General features: G+C 35.5%; 1 protein-coding gene across 3 annotated transcripts in view; it reads left to right on the forward strand.

The window, feature by feature from the left end:
- Window positions 1-21,727, forward strand: part of NBEA (neurobeachin) — a gene marked incomplete at its 5' end in the record, with an annotated part of 627,381 nt that overhangs the window by 534,826 nt on the left and 70,828 nt on the right. For all 3 annotated transcript variants that reach the window (XM_082859302.1, XM_082859301.1, XM_082859303.1), the window contains one exon: window positions 14,224-14,364. In XM_082859302.1, the coding sequence (XP_082715428.1) occupies window positions 14,224-14,364 (141 nt within the window). The remainder of the gene's footprint in view (window positions 1-14,223; window positions 14,365-21,727) is intronic.

Below are 21,727 nucleotides of genomic sequence, written 5' to 3' on the forward strand. Positions count from 1 at the left end.
CATCTGCCAAAAATCCTACTGCCAAACATGAATTTTTTTCTAACTATACGTTGAAGGTCGCCTTAACATAGAACCCAACTTGAAAATCGTTTTGTTAGGCTGGCTTCTATTGCAATGCTGAAGGATAAGTGCTATTTTAAGACAAGGTATGAATTGGCAAAATCTGGATACTGTTTTAAACTCATGGAATAATCCAAGCTGAGGGCATAATTTGCAAGGGGGGATATGCAAAAGGGCACCAATTTCAAAATTGGATTTATTTAAATTAATAATTTTATTCACTCACTTATTCTTTCATTACACAAGCATTTTTTGCACAGCTACTCTGTGCCAGTCACTGGAGACAAAAAGACAGTAAGAACTGGCCCATACCCTGAGTTTACAGTCATTTTTAGTTTACTATAGAAAGGAAAAGGGAGCCTGCCCTGTACGCTTTTGTTTTACCCACCACATGTCACATCTAAAATATAGCATCATTGTGGCAAAATTAGACCAAAGTCAGTTTCCTTTAACCTTGCTTCCCAGCTGAAGCGGAATAGTCAGCAGTGATGATCTTGAAACTAATTTATAGGCTTATCATTATCCTACTACTTAACACTTAGAAAGCTTTTAGAACTGACAAATGAAGATTTAAGATACTTTATTTTATTTATACCTCCATTGTTTTTTTGTAAATATACTTTATTTTATTTATACCTCCATTGTTTCTATGTAAAAATGGTTACTTTTCACTAAGATATTTAAAACTAATTTTCTTAGGAATTTTCTGGGATAATGATAACAATAATAGCCAACATTTGACATGTATTATTACATGCGAGGCATCGTGTTAAGCATTGTACATAGATTTTCTCATTTTATCCCCACAACCCTATGATGAATTGCACTAGTTACATAGGTTCTATTTCCTTTCATTTCTTACCTATTATTTCTCTACAGTCATTAGGTAGAATATACTTTTTTTTTTAAAAAGCCTAGTGATTAAGTTATCTCCTAGGTGCCCTCCACCTTTCCTAAACGCCCTACACTAAGGACAGTCATGTCGGATATGAGCAGAGGCAACAGAAATGCATGGAGTGAGCCACTCTACCTCTCCAGAGATTTTGGTTCTCTGTGGAACTGACATACCTACTAACGTGCTCATAAATTTTGCTAATCAAAATGCAACTTTGGCTCAAAGTTTATCTTTCTTCATAGTATAATTAATCGTGTTTATTCATCCTATGAAAAAGTGTTAAAAGAAATACACTCAATTATAGCCAACAAAATATAATTCCTACACTTCCTTTTATTAATGCTTCATTACTTCAGGCTCCATTTCTTAAGAATGTATGTGGAAACTGTGTTGTGATTAGCTGAAGTTCACCTGATGATGAAAGGCCATGTTAAGCAAATTAATAGTGTGCATAAAATTGCCAAGGGGAGATTTAATCAATTTAAGAGAACAAAATTTTCACACATTTTACAAACATAAATTTCCAAATTAAAAGGATTCTTATCAATAAGAACAACCTAAAACATAAGCACCATATGTTTTAAAATTTGAATGATTTTTCTTTGTTTTTACATTCAATTTTTATGTTATTTTGACTTTTTATTATAAAATTTTTCAAAAGAAAAGTACCAACAATAATTAATACCCATTTACCCAGTGCCTAGATGTTACAATTACTAACATTTCAGCTTTTTTTTGTTGTTTTACTGAAGTGCTTTAAGGTGAATTAAAGATATCATACTTTATCCCTAAGTCCTTTAGTATGAAAAATACATTTTCCTACGTTACCAGAATACCATCATCACACCTAACAAAACTTATGGTAATTCCCTAATATTGTGTAACACTGTGCCCATAATCAGGTTTTCCCAGTTGCCTACCATATGTCTTTAAAAAATTAGTTTGTTCAAGCCAGGATTCAGTCAAGGACCACACAGTACATTTTTTTTGAAATAAGCAATTTATTTTTTCTTGTCCTTTTTTAAATTGAAGTATAGTTGATATACAATATTATATTAGTTGCAGATGTACAAATCGTGATTCAAAATTTTTACAGATTAATTCCATTTAAAGTTACTATAAAATACTGCTGTATTCTCTGTGCTGTACAATATATCCTGTAGTTTATTTTATACCTCTTAATCCCCTACTTCTATTTTGTTCGTCCCCCCTTCCCTCTCCTTACTGGTAACCACTAATTTGTTCTTTATGTCTATAAGTCTGCTTCTGTTGTGTTTTATTCGTTTGTTTTATTTTTTAGATTCCACAAATAAGTGATATTATACAGTATTTGTCTTTTTCTGTCTGGCTTATTTCACTAAGCATAATACCCTCCAGGTTCATCCATGTTGTTGCAAATGATGAAATTTTCATTCTTTTTATGGCTGAGTAGTATTTTATTGCATGTGTGTTTGTGTGTGTGTATGTGTATATATATATATATATATATATGTGATATATATGTATATATGTGTGTATATATATGTGATATATATGTGTATGTATATGTGTGTGTATATATATGCGATATATATGTATATATGTGTGTGAGTGTATATATATATATATATATATATATATATATATATATATATATCACATCCTGTTTATCCATTCATCTCTTGATGGACCACTTAGGTTGCTTTCATATCTTGGCTATTATAAATAGTGCTCCTATGAACATTGAGGTACATGTATCTTTTTGAATTAGTGTTTTTGTTTTCTTCAAATTCTACCCAGAAGTAGAATTGCTAGATCGTATGTTAGTTCTATTTTTAGTTTTTTGAGGAACCTCCATACTGTTCTCCATAGTGGCTGTATCAATTTACATTCCTACCAACAGTGCACGAGGGTTCCCTTTTCTCCACATCCTCACCGACAATTATTATGTGTGTGGTGTTTTTGATGATGGCCTTTCTGATAGCTGTGAGGTAATATCTCACTGTGTTTTTTTCTTTTTTAAAATTAATTGATTATTTATTTATATATTTTTGGCTACTTTGGGTCTTTGTTGCTGCCCACAGGCTTTCTCTAGCTGCGGTAAGCGGGGGCTTAGTTGCAGTGTGCGGGCTTCTCATTGCAGTGGCTTCTCTTGCTGCGGAGCACGGGCTCTACGTGCGCGGGCTTCAGTAGTTGTGGCACGTGGGCTTCAGTAGTTGTGGCATGTGGGCTTCAGTAGTTGCAGCTCACAGGCTCTGGAGCGCAGGCTCAGTAGTTGTGGTGCACGGGCTTATGTGCTCCGCGGCGTGTGGGATCTTCCCAGACCAGGGCTCGAACCCGTGTCCCCTACATCGGCAGGCAGATTCTTAACCACTGCACCACTGGGGAAGTCCCTCATTTTGGTTTTGATTCATATTTCTCTGATGATTAATGACGTTGAGCGTCTTTTCATGTGCCTGTTGGCCATCTGTATGTGTTTTTTGGAAAAAATCTCTATTCAGGTCTTTTGCCTGTTTTTTAATTGGGTTATTTGTTTTAATATTGAATTGTATGAGCTTTTTGTATGCATTGGGTATTAACCCCTCAGTCATATCAGTTGCAAATATTTTTTCCCATTCCGTAGGTTATCTTTTCATTCTGTCAATGGTTTCCTTTGCTGTATAAGTCCCATGACCACATAGTATGTTTGATTCTTATGTCTCTTAAATGTCTTTTAGGTTAGAATAGTTTCTAACTACTACCCTTTTTTTTTCATGATAGTGACTTATTAAAGAAACCATGCCGGCTCTCCTGTAGAATATCTCATCTTCTGCATTTGTCTTTTTTACCTCATGTTGTCATTTAACTTATTTTAAATGTTTGATATATGGCAATTCAAATATCAGTGAAGATTGATAACAGGAATTTATATTTGGAAATATATGATATTTATTGTTTGCTAGCTAATATATAAAGTTACCATAACTTATTAAAATTTATGAAAGTTAAAATGTTCACATTTGAAAGATATTCCTGGGTCATATAATTTAAAAAGCCATCTAAAATTCTATACACAGGATAAACCAAATAGTAAAAAAAGGTGATGGAAAACTAAAGATTTCCACTATTCTCACTCCCCAGAGGCAACTATTATTATAGTTTCATGTATATTCTGCAAAAATTTTTCTCTGAATATTTAAGCAAAAATATATTACATATACACTATACAGGATTTTTAGAGAAACATTGATAATGCTAAATGATGCTGGTTTTGCAACTGGCTTTTTTCAATCCTAGTACTAGTCATGATAATTTAATATTATCTCTAATCCATTCTCCACAGAACCATTGGAGGTACCTTTGTAAAGCCTAACTCAAATCTTGTTTCTCTCCTGCTTAAAACCGTTCAGTGACTTTCCACTGCACTTACCATAAAATACGTTTCATCGCTCTGGTCTACAAAGCCGTATGATATGCCTCTACCCACTTTCTCACCTCATCTCATAAACTCTTCCTCTCGTCTATTACGCTTTAGTCACACTGCTTTTCTTTCTGTTCCTTGAACACACCATCACGCCCCCCTTTGAGCCTTTGCACTAGCTTGTCCTCCATCTTGAATTCTCTCACCCCAAAATTTCTTATGACTGGCTTCTTCCGGTCATTCATGTCCCTGCTCAGGGGTTCTTGAGAGATGCCTTCCCTTTCCACACAGTCGCTGCTATCCTATTACTCTGTTGTAATTGTCAACAGAGCACTTATCGCTGATAGTTTCCAAATTGCTTATTTATATTTTGTCTGTCTCTGTCTCTACAGACAGACAGAAACATACACACACCCATACACACACATTCTCTTAAATGCACAGATACACACCTACATTTAAACGCAAACTTCATGAGAACAGCGACCTTGTTTATCTTATTTTAGGGTATAATTATAGGCATAATTTCTGACACATAGTAGGCACTCAATATTAATGTGTTGAATTAATGTGTCTTGGAATTTTTTCTAATCAGCCTTTTTGATTAGCTGCATAATATACAGCAGTGTGGGTGTATCATCATGTAACTACTCCTTTATTGGAAATTTAGACTACTTCCAGTTTTAGTTTGCTTGGTTTTTTGCCATTTCAAGCAATTATGTGAAAACTATCCTGCATCTTATTCTTTCCATATTATAAATTCCTCACAGTGGAATTACTAGATCCAAACAAAGCATGTGCATATTTTTAAAAGTATTACCAGTTTTCCCCACAAGAAATTTATATCAATTATATTCCTACCAACCGTATTATGAGATATCGTGTTTGTTATACCCTGGCCAACGAGTATTACGAAACAATAATTTTTGACAGCCTAATGAATAAAAATAATTTTTGTTTGACATTTTAAGAATTGCCAGTGTACTTCTGATCTTTAATTCCAAATAATAGAAAATCAACTTAAACTGACTTTAAAATATAAAGTTGTTTTGGCTTATATCACTGAGAAATACAGAGATGGGTCAGTTCAGGTAAACTGGATCCAAGGGCTCCCCAGTGTTGTGGGATGCAACATATCTGTTACTTTTCTGCATTGGCATCATTCTCAGTCTGGCTTCTCTATGTTATAGCAGTGATGCCTTTGTAACAGAAACAGAAAATCCTTCTTTACCAGGTAGTTTCAGCAAAGTTTCATTGGAATAACTTGAATCATGTGCTCATTTCTGTACCAATCTTACTGGCCATATAGATAGAATATGCCGATTGACAGGTGTGGATCACATGACTACCCAAAAGGTCTGAACCAGGTAGACCAAGAATAGGGAAGGAGTGGTTCACAGAGGAAGAAGGAATAATGGATGCTGAACAGAAAAAGAAGAGATACCATTACATTGTATGAGCTGGTGATATTTTTCCTACGTACATTTCATTCATTTTTCTGTGAATTGCCTGTTCATCTCGTTTGCTCATTTAATTGGATCATTCCTTGGTTTTTACTGATTTTTAAGAGTTCTTTTTTTTTTAAAGGAAACTAGCTTTTTATCATATGTGCTATAAATATTTCACTATTATGTTGTCTTTTGATAATGCCTAAAAATTTTGTCTAAAATTTCTATATGGAAATCTAAACTATTGTACAATCAGATCAATTTGTCTTCATTCATTCAGGATATATGATGCATCTAAAAAGAGCCAGGGTACTGTATTAGGTACTGAGGGTGCAGGGATGAATAAAACATAGGGCATTCCCTTGAAGAGCGTATCTTCTGGGTAAAAGAAGTTATAAACTTGCCAAACTGTTACCAGATGGTAACATGTAGGGCTTCACAGATGAAATTTGAGCTGCTTCCGGAAGAATGATTTGGAACTCCCCGGTCAGATAAGAGAGAGGCAGGGAATTCACTTGAGCACAGAAGGGTCTATAGGTATGATTTCTGTTTTATCATAACCTAGAATTTTAAGAATGATATTATGTAGCTCATGACTGACAAAACAAGAAAGGCAAGAAGTCTTGAAGCTTCTTCTAAGGATTTCCAAGCCCTCAGTTATTATAATGAAAGATAACAAGATAACCTAGATATGTTAGAAGCTCAGATGTGTTGAGTGTTGAGCTAATAATTAAAGCAATACTCAGAAGCCAAACAAATCCGTCAGCTGTACCCAGCTTCAAGCTGTCTAGCACAAAGCTTCAGCTGGTTCTGTAAAATGTACAGCAATCAGCCACCAATGTGATCTTGATTGGACTTTTCTTCATTATCTTCATCTATAATGTAAGGGAGTTGGATTACTAGGCCTGTAAGGTTCGTTCCATTTCTGAGGATCCATGATGGATGAGGAATCTCGTAGGCAGCTATAGAAGAAAAAAAAAATGACATCAGGATCAGAATTTCATATTTAGCAATGAAAAAGCAATACAGTGTTGTGGAAAGAGTAGAGACCCAGGCACCCATTTCCTTGTCATGAAATCATGTTCATGATGGAATGCTGTGTCCACCTCAGAGGCTTTTGAAAATCAATCCAGAAAATGGATGTGAAGACATTATCTTATACATAGTATTATTAGCAGTTGTAGCAACAATAGTGACCTCTTGAACATTTTTTAATGTATAAATAGAATCCTAATGCCATGAATATCATAAGCATTTTCAAGTTTTTATGATATACTAGAATTCAGGTTTATTAATATTGATTTATTTGGACCTCTGATTTTCCCTTGAAAACCCTTTTTATTCTTATAATTTCTCATCTATTTTAATGGCATTGACCATACCTCAGGTGAATCCACATTTATGTTTTATTTATCTGCTGAAATCAACTCTATGCTCAGATTTTATATTCTCTAGAGCCCTTTTAGTGTCTCATATAGTACCATTTACCCAATAAGTATTTTTTATTTAAATAATTTTTGTTGTTCATTTTTACCTATTTTATTTAATATATATATCTGTTCCATATGAAAGAACTGATAAAGCTTGTAAGGTTTCATGAAATAGAAAAACATTGATGGATAAAGGCTAAGAGAACAGAAAGGGAAAGAAAATAGGAAAATGAAACCAAAGAAAAAGTTGGCACTCAAAAATATATACTATAATGATTCTAACCAGAATTTTTCAAAGTACCATTTAATGGACACTAGTTCTATAGCATGTTAACAAGAAAACAAAAGGAAGAATGAGGTTCTAATAAAAATAGATAGATAGATAGATACATAGATAGACAGACAAACACTGGAGTGAGCAAAATTAAGCAATGCTGTTTACAATAATATTTCTCAGAGCCTCTAATAATGTAAATCTCCATAAGGATCTGTCAGGATTTTTGTTCCATATAATAAAATAACAGTTTATCAGGAAAACAAAGCTTTTTGTGGTACTTAAAGCTGAGACAAATGTCTCTCTTTGGTATTCAAAACAGGTAAATTGAATGACAGAGTAGAGAAAACCCTCAACATCGTTTCTTCAGTAAATTCAATAGTATTTCATATAGACATGGTAATGTTACACATGTAATTTTCCATCAATTGTATATTGAAAATAGTACTTCTTCCAAGCTATATAAGCTTTATAGCAGTTTTAGAAATTGAATTATAATAATGTGTATAGAGGTAGAATTACTTTTTAATTTTGCGTTGCTCTCTGCATCATTTTCTGCTTATCTGTTAGATTGTCAACTTGTAACACACAAACTCACAAGGACAAAAGAACAACAAATCTAATAGCAAACTCTAAACTTTCAGTTATAAATTTCGTATGGGAATCCCTAAAAAGCATAGAGGTGGCTATGTCTAAATGCCTACTGTTTAAGAGAAAATGAAACCAATTATTGCTGTGGTGGTTATAATAAAAATTGAAAAAGATTGCAAAATAAATGTATAAATTTCATTAAGTGCAATTTTAGTTTTTTACCAGAATTCTACCTTATTTATTTACTAAATCCAAGTGGTATTGACATTGCATTATTTGCTCAATCTTTAAAAGGATAACAAACTTACAACCTTATCAATTTATACATAGGTTAAGTAGGTAGGTATAGATAGGTGAATAATTGATTGATAGGTAGGTAGATAGATAGTTTGGTAGGTAGGATGGTTGGATGGATAGATAGATAGATAGATAGATAGATAGATAGATAGATAGATAGATAATTATATTTATTTGGATCCCATAAGAAAATATGTCATCTGTGGTGAAACTCTCTTTTCCCAAAAATATATTTTGAAGTATTTTTCCTTTGAATGATTTATTGCCTCTTGATTGAAGCAAAATAATAGAAAAATAATAAGTACAAACCAAACTATTTACATTTGTTTTATAAAATTTATGTCTAAATGCATCAGATGAAAATTCAAAATTAGACATGTATTTTAGGAAGTTACTCATGGAGGCTTCTATAGGCTTTAACTCAGAACAGCTGTTTCCTACAAAGTATTATTCTGTAAAACACTCCAATAAAATGACTTTGATGAAACTTGAGTGAAATAAAAAATATTTATTTTATCCCTTTTCCAGTAGTTGAGGAGAAGCATGGAAAAGATTAGGGGAAGGGCCATGAGGCCCTTTGTGGGGTTTTGTTTTTGTGGGGTGTTGCAGAACAAACAATATCAGGTAAGGTCAATCCTAAGGGATTGTGCAGACATTTTATGCATGTGAAAGATCTATGAGCATATTCAAGACAGAATAAAGTACTCAGCATTTTAAATGCTTTGAAAAGATATATACTTATAATACTGAATTAGAAAAACACATATTTTCACATCTAGAAAAGTATAAAATATATAGGCCATTTTAAATGAAAAACTTACTGTATCAATTCAGTAACAGAACTCACATTCATTTCATTGTAGTAATTATCCTTTTATCAAAAAAGTAATTATGTTTGTTTGAAATATTATTGATATTTTATGTGACATTTAATGAAATTACATTGCCTTTTTATATCCAAGTAAAACACATTTGAGAGATAGCCAGTGATATTTAACACAGAATAAAGTTTAAGCCTTGAAATATTTAAAAAATATGTTTAAACCAGAGTTTTAAAAAATTAAATAATTAAATTATTTAGTCTGTTAAGTTATAATTAAGTTTAAGGAAAAAGAACATGATTTATAAATAATTTTAATATTCAGGATAAGGATCCTTGCAAATAAGAGTTTATTATGGAAATTCTAAGAGACTTTTAACTGCTGACATCATTGTATTGTTTGAATTAGTCCCATGGGACCAAAAGAAAAAGCTTACAAGCAATTTATAGATGAATTTTTCTCTCTTGTGTAACATTATTTGTCTCCCATTGAAACACTAATTTTCTTTTTTTTTAATTAATAGATCTTTATTGGAATATAATTGCTTCACAATACTGTGTTAGTTTCGGTTGTACAGCAAAGTGAATCAGCCACATGCATGCACATGTCCCCATATCCCCTCCCTCTTGAGCCTCCCTCCCACCCTCCCTATCCCACCCCTCTACGTCATTGCAAAGCACCGATCTGATCTCCCTGTGCTATGCTGCTGCTTCCCACTAGTTATCTATTTTACATTCAGTAGTGTATATAAGTCGATGCTACTCTCACTTTGCCCCAGCTTCCCCCTCCCACCCCGTGTCCTCAAATCCATTCTCTGTGTCTACATCTTTATTCCTGGCTTGCCACTAGGTTCATCACTACCTTTTTTTTTTTTTTTTTTTTTTTAGATTCCATATATATACATTAGCATACGGTATTTGTTTTTCTCTTTCTGACTTACTTCACCTGTATGACAGACTCTAGGTCCATCCACCTCACTACAAATAACTCAATTTCGTTTCTTTTTATGGCTGAATAATATTCCATTGTGTATATGAGCCACATCTTCTTTATCCGTTCATCTGTTGATGGACATTTAGGTTGGTTCCATGTCCTGGCTATTGTAAATAGTGCTGCAGTGAACTGGGCAGAATAGTGCTGCAGTGAACTGGGCATTGTGGTACATGTCTCTTTTTGAATTATGGTTTTCTCAGGGTATTGTGGTCAGAAGAGATGCTTGATACAATTTCAGTTTTCTTAAATTTTCCGAGGCTTGATTTGTGACCCAAGATGTGATCTATCCTGAAGAGTGTTCTGTGCGCACTTGAGAAGAAAGTGTTTTCTTCCACTTTTGGGTGCAATGTTCTATAAATATCAATTAAATCTATCTGGTCTATTGTGTCATTTAAAGCTTGTGTTGCCTTATTTATTTTCTCTTTGGATGATCTGTCCATTGGTGTAAGTGGGGTGTTAAAGTCCCCTACTATTATTGTGTTACTGTGTTGATTTCTCCTTTCGTAGTTGTTAGCATTTGCCTTATGTATTGAGGTGCTCCTATGTTGGGTGCATAAACATTTATAATTGTTATATCTTCTTCTTAGATTGATTCTTTGATCATTATGTAGTGTCCCTCCTTATCTCTTGTAACAGTCTTTATTTTAAAGTCTATTTTTTCTGATACGAGTATTACTACTCCAGCTTTCTTTTGATTTCCATTTGCATGGAATATATTTTTCCATCCCTTCACTTTCAGTCCTTATGTGTCCCTAGGACTGAAGTGGGTCTCTTGTAGACAGCATATATATGGGTCTTGTTTTTGTATCCATTCAGCCAGTCTGTGTCTTTTGATTGGGGCATTTAATCCATTTACATTCAAGGTTATTATTGACATGTATGTTCCTATTACCATTTTCTTGTTTGTTTTTGTGCGTTTTTTCTTGTGTTTCCTGCCTAGAGAAGTTTCTTTAGCATTTTTTCTAAAGCTGGTTTGGTGGTGGTGAATTCTCTTAGCTTTTGCTTGTCTGAAAAGCTTTTGATTTCGCTGTCAAATCTGAATGAGATCCTTGCTGGGTAGAGTAATCTTGGTTGTAGGTTTTTCTGTTTTATCACCTCAAGTATATCCTGCCACTCCCTTCTGGCCTGCAGAGTTTCTGCTGAAAAATCAGCTGATAACCTTATGGGGATTTCTTTGTATATTATTTTTTGGTTTTTCCTTGCTGCTTTTAATATTTTTTCTCTGAATTCAATTTTTGTTAGTTTGATTAGTTTGATTAATATGTGTCTTGGTGTGTTTTTCCTAGGGTTTATCCTATATGGGACTTTCTATGCTTCCTGGACTTGGGTGACTGTTTCCTTTCCCATGTTAGGGAAGTTTTCAACTATAATCTCTTCATCTGTTTTCTCAGACCCTTTCTTCTTCTTCTTCTGAGATCCCCGTAATTCGAATGTTGGTGCGTTTAGTGTTGTCCCAGAGATCTCTGAGATTGTCTTCAATTCTTTTCATTCTTTTTTCTTTATTCTGCTCCTTGGCAGTTATTTCCACCATTTTGTCTTCCAGCTCGCTTATTTGTTCTTCTGCCTCAGTTATTCTGTTATTGATTCCTTTTAGTATATTTTTCATTTCAGTTATTGTGTTGTTCATCTCTGTTTGTTCTTTAGTTCTCCTAGATCTTTGTTAAACATTTCTTGTATTTTCTCAATCCGTGCCTCCATTCTGTTTCTGAGATTCTGGATCATCTTTACTATCATTACTCTGAATTCTTTTTCTGGAAGATTGCCTATTTCCTCTTCATTTATTTCATCTTGTAGGTTTTTACCTTGCTCCTTCATCTGTGACATATTTTTTTGCTGTCTCTCTCTCCCTTTTATTTTTTACTCTTTTTATGAGTGGGCTTGTGTTCCTGTCTTACTGGTTGTTTGGCCTGAGGCTTCCAACACTGGAGTTTGTAGGCTGTTGGGTAGAGCTGGCTCTTGGTGCTGAAATGAGGATCTCCGTGAGAGCTCACTCTGATGAATATTCCCTGGGTTCTGAGGTTCTCTGTTAGTCCAGTGGTTCGGACTCAGAGCTCCCACCGCAGGAGCTTCGGCCCGACTCCCAGCTCGTGAACCAAGATCCCGCAAGCTGCATGGGGTGACAAAAAAAAAAGAGAACAATAACAAAGTAAAAAATAAAATTAGACTAGGAAACTAACAGATATGTTAGAAAGAATATAAAAATAAAAATATAGATGAATCAACAACCGGAAGGTACATCAGTACCAGAGTGGTAAAAAAGAGGAGGACAGAAAAGGAATAAAAAGAAAAGAAAAAAAAGGGGGGGAAAGACCTTGGCTGTGGAGGGCAGGGCCGAAGCAAGGGTGATGTTTGGGTGGTGGGCAGGGCCTATGCTTAGGACCCATGGGGCTGGAAAAGGTCCTGGGGGCTGTGTTGGGTGGGGCTTAGGCTCAAGGAACAGAAGGGGCCCAGTCGTGCCCCCTACCCCTGGTCTCAGAGGGCAGGGGCACCTCACCTGGGAGCCCAGCAGGCTTCCTGGTCTCAAGTGGGTAAGGCTAATGCCCTCCTCTCCTCTCCTGTTCCTCCCGGAGGGCCCCTCCCGCCTGCCTCTCCTGATCTCTCACACCTCCGTCCTATGCCCCCAGGACCCACGCAGCCTCAAGGGGGCTTTGGTGCGGGGCGGGCGGGGGGGGGAGGTACCAGCCTGGGAACTCAGCAGGCTCCCTGGCCCAAGTGGGCCAGGCAATCACCCTCTGCTCCTCTCCCGCTCCTCCCAGAGGGTCCCTCCCGCTTGCCTCTCCTGATCTCCCCAGCCTCAGTGGCGCCAATCCTGTCTGGCCTCCACTTCTCCTCCCCTCTCAGTCCCCCCACGTCCTACTGGTTCACTTGGGGGTTCCTCCTGTCTCCTTGGGCATCAGGGTCCCCCACCAGTGGCCAGCGGGCGCCCTAGCTGTGGGGAGACGCTAACTCGGTGTCTTCCCACACCACCATCAAAACACTAATTTTCTACTACTTCCTTGTTAAAATTAAGCCTTGGGGGGAACTTCATAGTTAACTAGTAATATTAAATTTTGAAATAGAGGAATTATATATTTTACTTAGTATTCATCTTTTGTTTTCTAAGAAACACTTATTTTTTATAGTATGCAATCTAAAATGAAATAATGTAGCTACTAGGTATCATATTAATGGATTCCATATTCCATTAAACCAAAATCAGGCAAAAGCTTAAGCTAAGCCAGTTTGCTATTTGAAATTGTGAGGACTATATGCTGGAAAATCTTAATGATTAGGTGTGCTAGGAAGTTTGAGACAATGATCAAACTAACACATGCTTTGTTGAAAAAAATATGTATAGTATCTTGAGCATTTTACCATGTGCTCCACTGTAGGGATTAACATTATAATCGGTAGTGTGGTGGTGTAGATAAGACAAGTGTTCGTGGCCTTAACAAAATGCTTTCCAGGGAATCTGAATTGTCTGGATTATTTCCATCAGCCTTAGATTTGCAGTTGAACTCAGTAGAAAGGATACTTGTCCCATCTGTATAATAATAGAATGGGACTAACATTCCAACAGGGTTTCCATATAAGTGACTATTGTCCTTCACACTCTGGGTGACAGCCTATTAAGACAAGGTTTCTCTAATATGGTTTTCACATGGTCAACTGCTACACTTTCTCCTCACTGGATTTCCTATGATCAAGCTAAATGTTCACTATGGTTGTGGTTAAGTAGGCAAAATAACATCAAAATACTGGCTTTGCCTTAACAATTTAAACTGAATTATCTCTGGTAATCTAGTTCATGGAAACTTTTAATAAAACCTAGAAACCTTGCATACATAAATCATCTTCTTGAATGAATTTTAGCAAGTGTGGTGATTATCAAAATCAAATATCAAAATCAAATTTGGTAAAAATAGATACAAAATAATTTATTTATATTCTATGGTTAAAATGAATTCACAGTAAATACTTTCAGGTAAAGAGTTATAGTATTGAATATCTACTATGACTGTATTAAACACAATGCTTCTTTTTCTCTCTTTATAGCCGATTGGTGCTTTGAACCCAAAGAGAGCTGTGTTTTACGCAGAGCGTTACGAGACATGGGAAGATGATCAAAGTCCTCCCTACCATTATAACACACATTATTCAACGGCAACATCCACCTTATCCTGGCTTGTTCGAATTGTGAGTGCCTTCATTAAGTTACAGTTTGCCTTTAATATCTCGAAGTACTTAACATAAGGAAATTAAATAAAAATCAAATTTATTTATTTGTTTGAAACAAAGATTAGAGACCAGTGAAGTAGAGATTCCAAACTCTAGCAAAACTTGAATCCTTGGGCTTCCCTGGTGGCGCAGTGGTTGAGAGTCCGCCTGCCGATGCAGGGGACGCGGGTTCGTGCCCCGGTCCGGGAAGATCCCACATGCCGCAGAGCGGCTGGGCCCGTGAGCCATGGCCGCTGAGCCTGCGCGTCTGGAGCCTGTGCTCTGCAACGGGAGAGGCCACAACAGTGAGAGGCCCGCGTACCACAAAATAAACAAATAAATAAATAAAACATGTAATTTATTAAGTATATAAGCCAAACAAAACTCTGTATGAATAAAATATAAGGAAGAATAAGACACTATCTGAAAGCAATAGGATAAATAAATAAATTAAATAATTATAACCAAAATGTTTAGGTTGGTATCAAAAAAAAAAAAAAAACTTGAATCCTTTCTGTTAATGAGTTGCCTTATTTGCAAAATTGGGTTAGAAAGATAGATTATTGTGAGTTTCTTAAACGTAAACCATTTATAAAAGGTACCAAACTCCTGAGTGCATCCTTAACACCCACTGTTTCCTTTCTCACTGATGGTTACAGGCTGGCACTCTCCCCAGCCTTCCCAATCTTGCTTCTGGGGTAGCATATTTTAAAAACAGTTTTCTACATGTTTTGAAGACTACTTTCTCTTTCTCCTAAGACGTAAATATATTCAGGTCTCTGCAATTTTTAAAATACATACATGCATACATACCTACATATATACGTACATACTTCCTTCCAGCCCCTACCCACTCTGCAGTGACTTTCCATGTCTACCCCTGTGTAGTCAAATGCCATTCAGTCTGTAGCCTGCTTGATTTAGGTTCCACACCCATCACTTTACTGAATTGTCCCTGTGGAGGTCACGGGTTATGTGGCAGAGCTTCATGATATAGCTGAAGCATTTGGCACCATTGCTCACTTCCTCCTACCTGAAATTCCTTCCTCTCATGGCTCCTCTGACAATATGCTCTTCTGGTTTCCCTCCTGTCATCCTAACTGTCCTGCCCAGTCTCACGCTCAGATTTCTTTTTCTCCATATTTCTATTCCCCAGGATATTTCTACATACTTTATCTGGACTACATCATTCAGTTATAAGCTAGTGACTTCCAGCTCTGTCTTCATTGCAGACATTTCTCTTGGGCTCCTGACCTATATTTCTAATATATAAATATATTTACTTATTTCTGTATGCTACTGGATTTTTCTACCTGATCACCTCACAATACCATAAACACCATTTCCAAAAATGAACTCCTCATCTCCCTCATAAACCTGCCGGGGTGCCTACTGATTTCTTATCTAAACAATCGGCATGATCTTGCACCCAGTTACCCAATCTAGATATTTTCTCTATTTTATCAACCCTTACATCCAATCTGACATCACATCTGATAAGTTCTACCAACTGCAGTCTATCTCCTTTTCTCTATCGAGTCCAGCACTTCTTAGTTCAGGTTCCCGTTATTTCTCATCTAGATCATTGCAAAAGCTCTTAGCAAATCTCTCTGCCTTTAGTCTTGCCTTCTCTAATCTAGTCTAGTTAAGACCAATTACTGGAGTCAGATGGTCTGACTTTTTAAAAACTATAAGTGACTGAGGAGTATTACAGAATGCTAAGTCAAACCTCTAAGTCAATGCAATCAATAAAGTTTTCTCCTCTTACCAAAACATACTTCAGACCATTCTGTTGCATACACAGGAATGCATCTCCTATTTTCAAAGGTATTTTTTCCCACTGCCTGAATGACAATTTGGTTTGGAGGTCTTCCTCAAGCATCCTCTCCATGATGGGGAGAAACTGAACTTATTATAAATATATAGTATGCGTATGTTTTAAGTAACTTGTAAATCACTGATAGATGATATACTACAAATAATTACTGTTATCAAAAAAAAAGTTTGTCAGAATTAGGCTTCAGTTTAACTGAACACATATTTTATATTTTTCATAATCCTGAACCAGCATAAGAAATAAAGAAGTTTAGATTAACTATTCTGTAAGAAAACAAACTCAAATCTTATTTTAAAAATACACTGTGTAATTATAAACTAAAGGAAAAGACATAAAACTTTCTTTTTTAGACCAAAATTGTTAGTCTAATTTGTTGAAAAATTCACCTTAACTATGTGAACTTGTATCCTTTTATAAAAATGTTTCTGAGCTAGCAGTTGCTTAAGAAATATTTTTTAACTCTAACACTTTTTGAGTATAAGAAGTTCTATTTCTTTATTTTCTGTTAATTTGGGGGAGATATTAGATTTATATAACTGCATGTTTACCACTATAAACCAATCAGCACACCTTTAGTTTATGGGTTGTAATAATTTATTAATACTCCCCGGGTGTAAGAAAATACTTCACACTCATGCAAGAAGTAAAGGCTCTTCTGAATTACAGACACATGTATATAGAGAGAACTTTGTAGCTTCTATCCTGCAGTTTCAGCCACAAGTCAAAACTAAATACAGAAACACAAAAATTTACCAGTCAAGATCTCAAACGGTTGATGTCCTTTACAGTGGACGTAAAATATGTTCATATTCTATATGGGCTCACAAATAATCAAACAAGAAAACGAAAAGCAAGAAACAACCATTACTATAATGAACCTCCACCATGGGAGGAGTAAGACACTTTTCTTGGGTATTTTTGGGATTAAAAAAAACATTATCAAGTGGGTTGTTTTGAGAATTATATGAGTATATTATACATATATATATATATAAAATTGTATTTTGAAATATATAAAATGGTATTCAATGGCTGTTGTATAATCAAATTAGTCTGAAGTCAGATTTATAAGAATTTAAGTGTGAGTTCATAAAAATACTTATTATCACCAGCCTGATTTAACACTCTTCTATCCCTGATAAACTAAACATTTTATCAAATAATAATTCATCCCTAAATTGATTTCTTATTCCAGTGAAATGGAATACAAATTTGAATCTCTGCAAGGGTATGGCAGACATGCTATCCCTATTTATGCTACACATGCCCTTTTAGTACTGTCTATAGTTGTGCTGCATGGTAGAAACGTAATGCAAGCCACTTATATATGTAATTTAAATTTTCTAGTAGCCATATTTAAGAGTAAAAAGAAACAGGTGAGATTAATTCAATAAATACATTTGTTAGCCCAGTATATCCAAAATGTTATAGTTTCAACATGTAACCAATATAAAAATTATTAATGAGATATTTTACATTGTTTTGGTATTCTTTGAAATCCAGAATGTATTTTATATTTATAGCACATTCAACTTGAACTAGCCATATTTTAAGTACTCAGTAGTCACATGTGGCCTGTGGCTACTGCATTGGCAAAAGAGATCTATAAGATTGCTTTTATGGGGACTCATTTAGCCAACACATCTTAAGTTGTGCTGTTATAAATAGAAGTATCACAGTCTAAGAGTTTACTAAGTGTTTAATCTAATGGCCCAGGGAATTGTGATTCCCTCACTCCAATCCCAAGGAGTTTATGAAGTAGAAAATGCATTAAAATTTGTGTCACTAAGAATTTGTTCATAAAAACAAAATACAGATTAAAATAAGTATCTGCCCTTTACCTTTCAAGCCTTTTAGACCCAGTCATTAAACTCATTAGTTTCAGTCAATATGTTTAGTATGACAATGATAATAATTGCTTTTAAATGCTAATTAACTACATACCTCATTATTTTTTTATTATATATATATATATATATATATATTTATTTATTTATTTTTGGCTGCGTTGGGTCTTCGTTGCTGCACGTGGGCTTTGTCTAGTTGCGGCGAGCGGGGGCTACTCTTTGTTGCAGTGTGTGAGCTTCTCATGGCGGTGGCTTCTCTTGTTGTGGAGCACGGGCTCTAGGCGTGCAGGCTTCAGCAGTTGCGGTGCGTGGGCTCAGTAGTTGTGGCTTGAGGGTTCTAGAGTGCAGGCTCAGTAGTTATGGCGCACAGGCTTAGTTGCTCTGCGGCATGTGGGATCTTCCCTGCCCAGGTCTCAAACCCATGTCCCCTGCATTGGCAGGTGGATTCTTAACCACTGCACCACCAGGGAAGTCCCTACCTCATTACTTCAAATTAAAAATATTATTTTAGACACACTACCAGTGAAGTCACTTGTCTAAACTACAAGATTCTGAAAAAGCTGTTTCTTTGCTAGCTGCTGTTGGACAAATGATGAATAAACTATTATAGAATAAACTATTATAGAATTTTGGAGTTTGTTCAGTTGTTAACTAGTATAATAGGACACATTTTACTTGGAATGTTTTTACTTTAAATCTTACCTTGAATATATAGCATATACACAGAAGTAATTCTGAATTACTTTGGAATTCACCTTCCAAATTCAGTATATTCAACCTACCTATTCAAAACTCACTTGTCAAACATTTAATTATAATTCTTAGGAAGTTAAATAGGTTGTACAACAAAAGTTAATTTATAAATCAGTTGTTTAGAATTTGGGATTTACTTTATAAATTATGGGTTGCTTTGAAAGCCTACCCAAGAGCCTGTTTAAACCATAATATATCTTTAACAGTATATATTTGTAGTGATAAAATAGTAGAAACACTTATGCCAGTACCAAAAGGTAATGCTACTGAATAAAATATTGTCATTGTGTTTCCCTTGATACTTACAGACAATGCATATATACTTAGAGGAAGATGAGGGATTCTTAACGAAGAGACTGGTGTATGGTAGGCGCATAAGTTTCTGAAGATTCTAAAAGATATTTCTCATTTCTTTTGAAAGCGATGGGAGAAAATAAACTTGTGAAGTTAGCCAAAGTACAGTAGAAATAATGGTTCCTCCATTTCCTAGAATGCGATTACATCTACTTGAAGGACGATACTGAGAATTGCGTTAGTTAACTGAGATAATACAGTTCCAAACACAGAAAGGTGCTCAGTAACTTCAGTTCCCTTCCCTTTGGTCTTTATTATGCTTTATGTAACTTCAAAGTATACATCTTTTCTTTGACAGAGTTATGTCACAAGCACTGACTATTACCCAGGGATGGGGTTTGTTTCAAATGAAATGAAGAGAAGGAAAAGAAGAAAACTAAAAGGGGAGGGGGATGTAAGAAAAGATCCTTATGAGATGACTGAGCAAAGTCATAGAAGACAAAAGAATAAAGGAGTTGTCTAAAGGGAAGAGGGGCAGAGGCACAGAGTTCTATTGCCCAGGAAGGGTGAATTGTCTGTGATCATTGGAAGGCAGGACAGGTTGTTAGTGTCCTTGCAGGGATTAAAGGTTATGACAGAATTCAGTAGGACAGGTACTTCCCATGCAGGACAGGTTAGTTTGATGTTCTGGCCCTGAGAAAGTGTTGGAAGGTTGGGGTAGATGTAATCAGGAGAAGGAAGTCTGCCATCAGCCATTTATATTGTATTAGCGGACCAAACCTGAAGTTTTGTTTTCTTTTTTTTAAAGCTGAAGTTTTTAAAGCCCAAGTATTTTAATTTCTGTTTAACATTTATTTATTTGTCCGTCTTATCTCCCAAGCCAAAAGCTTTTCTAGTAGAATGATAACATATCTAATATGGTGATATACATATAGAACATGGTTTGATCAACATGTGTCAGGTGAATAAATACAGAAGTTTCTTAAATTTAATACAGCTCTTGATCCTCTGTGTTAGTCAGGCACGAGTCAAATGAAAAAGAAAGTCCTTGCACTATGCCTTGAAGGTAATAGAGAAACACACGGTAAAAGGTAATCTCCACAGTAATCAGAGCTTGAAGATCAATCCCCACTTACAAACAAATAGGTTATCCATGTCTGTTAGTGCTCTACCACTGTAGCAACGGGAGGCCTTCAGGAATAATGAGAATAAATGTCAGTAGACTAGTATGTGACCCTCAAACAGTTGTTAATCAGATCTTTATAAAGGCTACGTAGGACAGTGAAATGTGGAATTCTTCAATATTCTCCACTTTTAGGTGCCACCAGACTCATGAACTTCACAACCAGAGATAATAATTCTTCAATTTCAGATTTATTTTCACTGTGCCCATCTGCACTATTCTTGGCATGCCTTCGTTAAGGGTTGAAAAGTAAGGAAGGATTTTATAATTTAGGCTGGGGTAGAGATCAGCTTTTAGTGGTTGATGATAAGAAGTAAGACTTCACATGTATAAACAGGTCTTCACTCACATGTATTTAGTAGGTTAAAAATCACGAAGACAAGTCTGATCCCTCTAAATTATTCTCTGCCTACTGCCTACAAAGAAAAAAATAAATACCTTACATCAGCATCCTAGCATAATGAAGAAGTGGATTCTGAAGATGCAACTTTATGGTCAAACTAGTGGTTAAGAACTGACAAGAAAAACTACATCTTACTCTTATCCAGCCATACCCCACCCCCTTCTCCCAACAGTACCTTGTATGTTTAGATGAGTTTGAAAAACATTAATTAAACACTAACTATGAACCAAGCACTTGCTTGGTTCTAAGAATAGAGGGATGAATTAGGCCTAAGGAACTGAGAGTCTGGTCAGTGTCTAGGGAACTGGCAGTCAGGGTGGAGCCCAGCAGTGAGTACTTGACACAGTGCATGAAGCTGGTAGTCATCTTCATCACTCTGTGTCAGCTAAGATACTTCAAGCTTTCTCAATATTATTTAATCTTAATTACCCACAAGGTATTGTCATTCCCAACTAACACAGATGAAAGAACTGAGATACAGTTACTTCACACCGCTACTTACGTGGGTGGGGTTAAGTAGGTGCCTAAGAGAAGTAAATGGTTCCACCAAGACTCAAACTTAGATCTGTCATATTTCATTCGATTTACTGTTGCTACTTCTAGAATTTTTATATCCCTACTTTAATTTAGTGATAAGATATATGGCCTTGACTACCTTCAGTTTAATAGGGAGTTAATTTTTTTTTTCCTAACTTAATTTTGGTGACATCTATTTGTCTCTCAAGTCGCTTAAAATCTTAAACAGCAATATGGACTTACTGGATGCATATTTGATTTTCAGGTAAGTCAGTAATACCCCACTTACCTATATAGTGTTATATCATTCTTCATCTTATCTCTTTCACGATAGTTTTCTGTCATTCAATACTAAACTTGAGACTTGGTGATACATTATAAACATAAAATTGATGTCATCTAGCCACACTAAATTTCAGGAACATACTGAGGAATATGAATATTTATAGCTGTTGCCTGACAACTGGACCTTATGACTAGTGGCAAAAAGAGGAGTTTAAAGAAACAAA

Source organism: Leucopleurus acutus, assembly GCF_964270905.1.
Source record: "Leucopleurus acutus genome assembly, chromosome: 18".
Taxonomy (NCBI): Eukaryota; Metazoa; Chordata; class Mammalia; order Artiodactyla; family Delphinidae; genus Leucopleurus; species Leucopleurus acutus.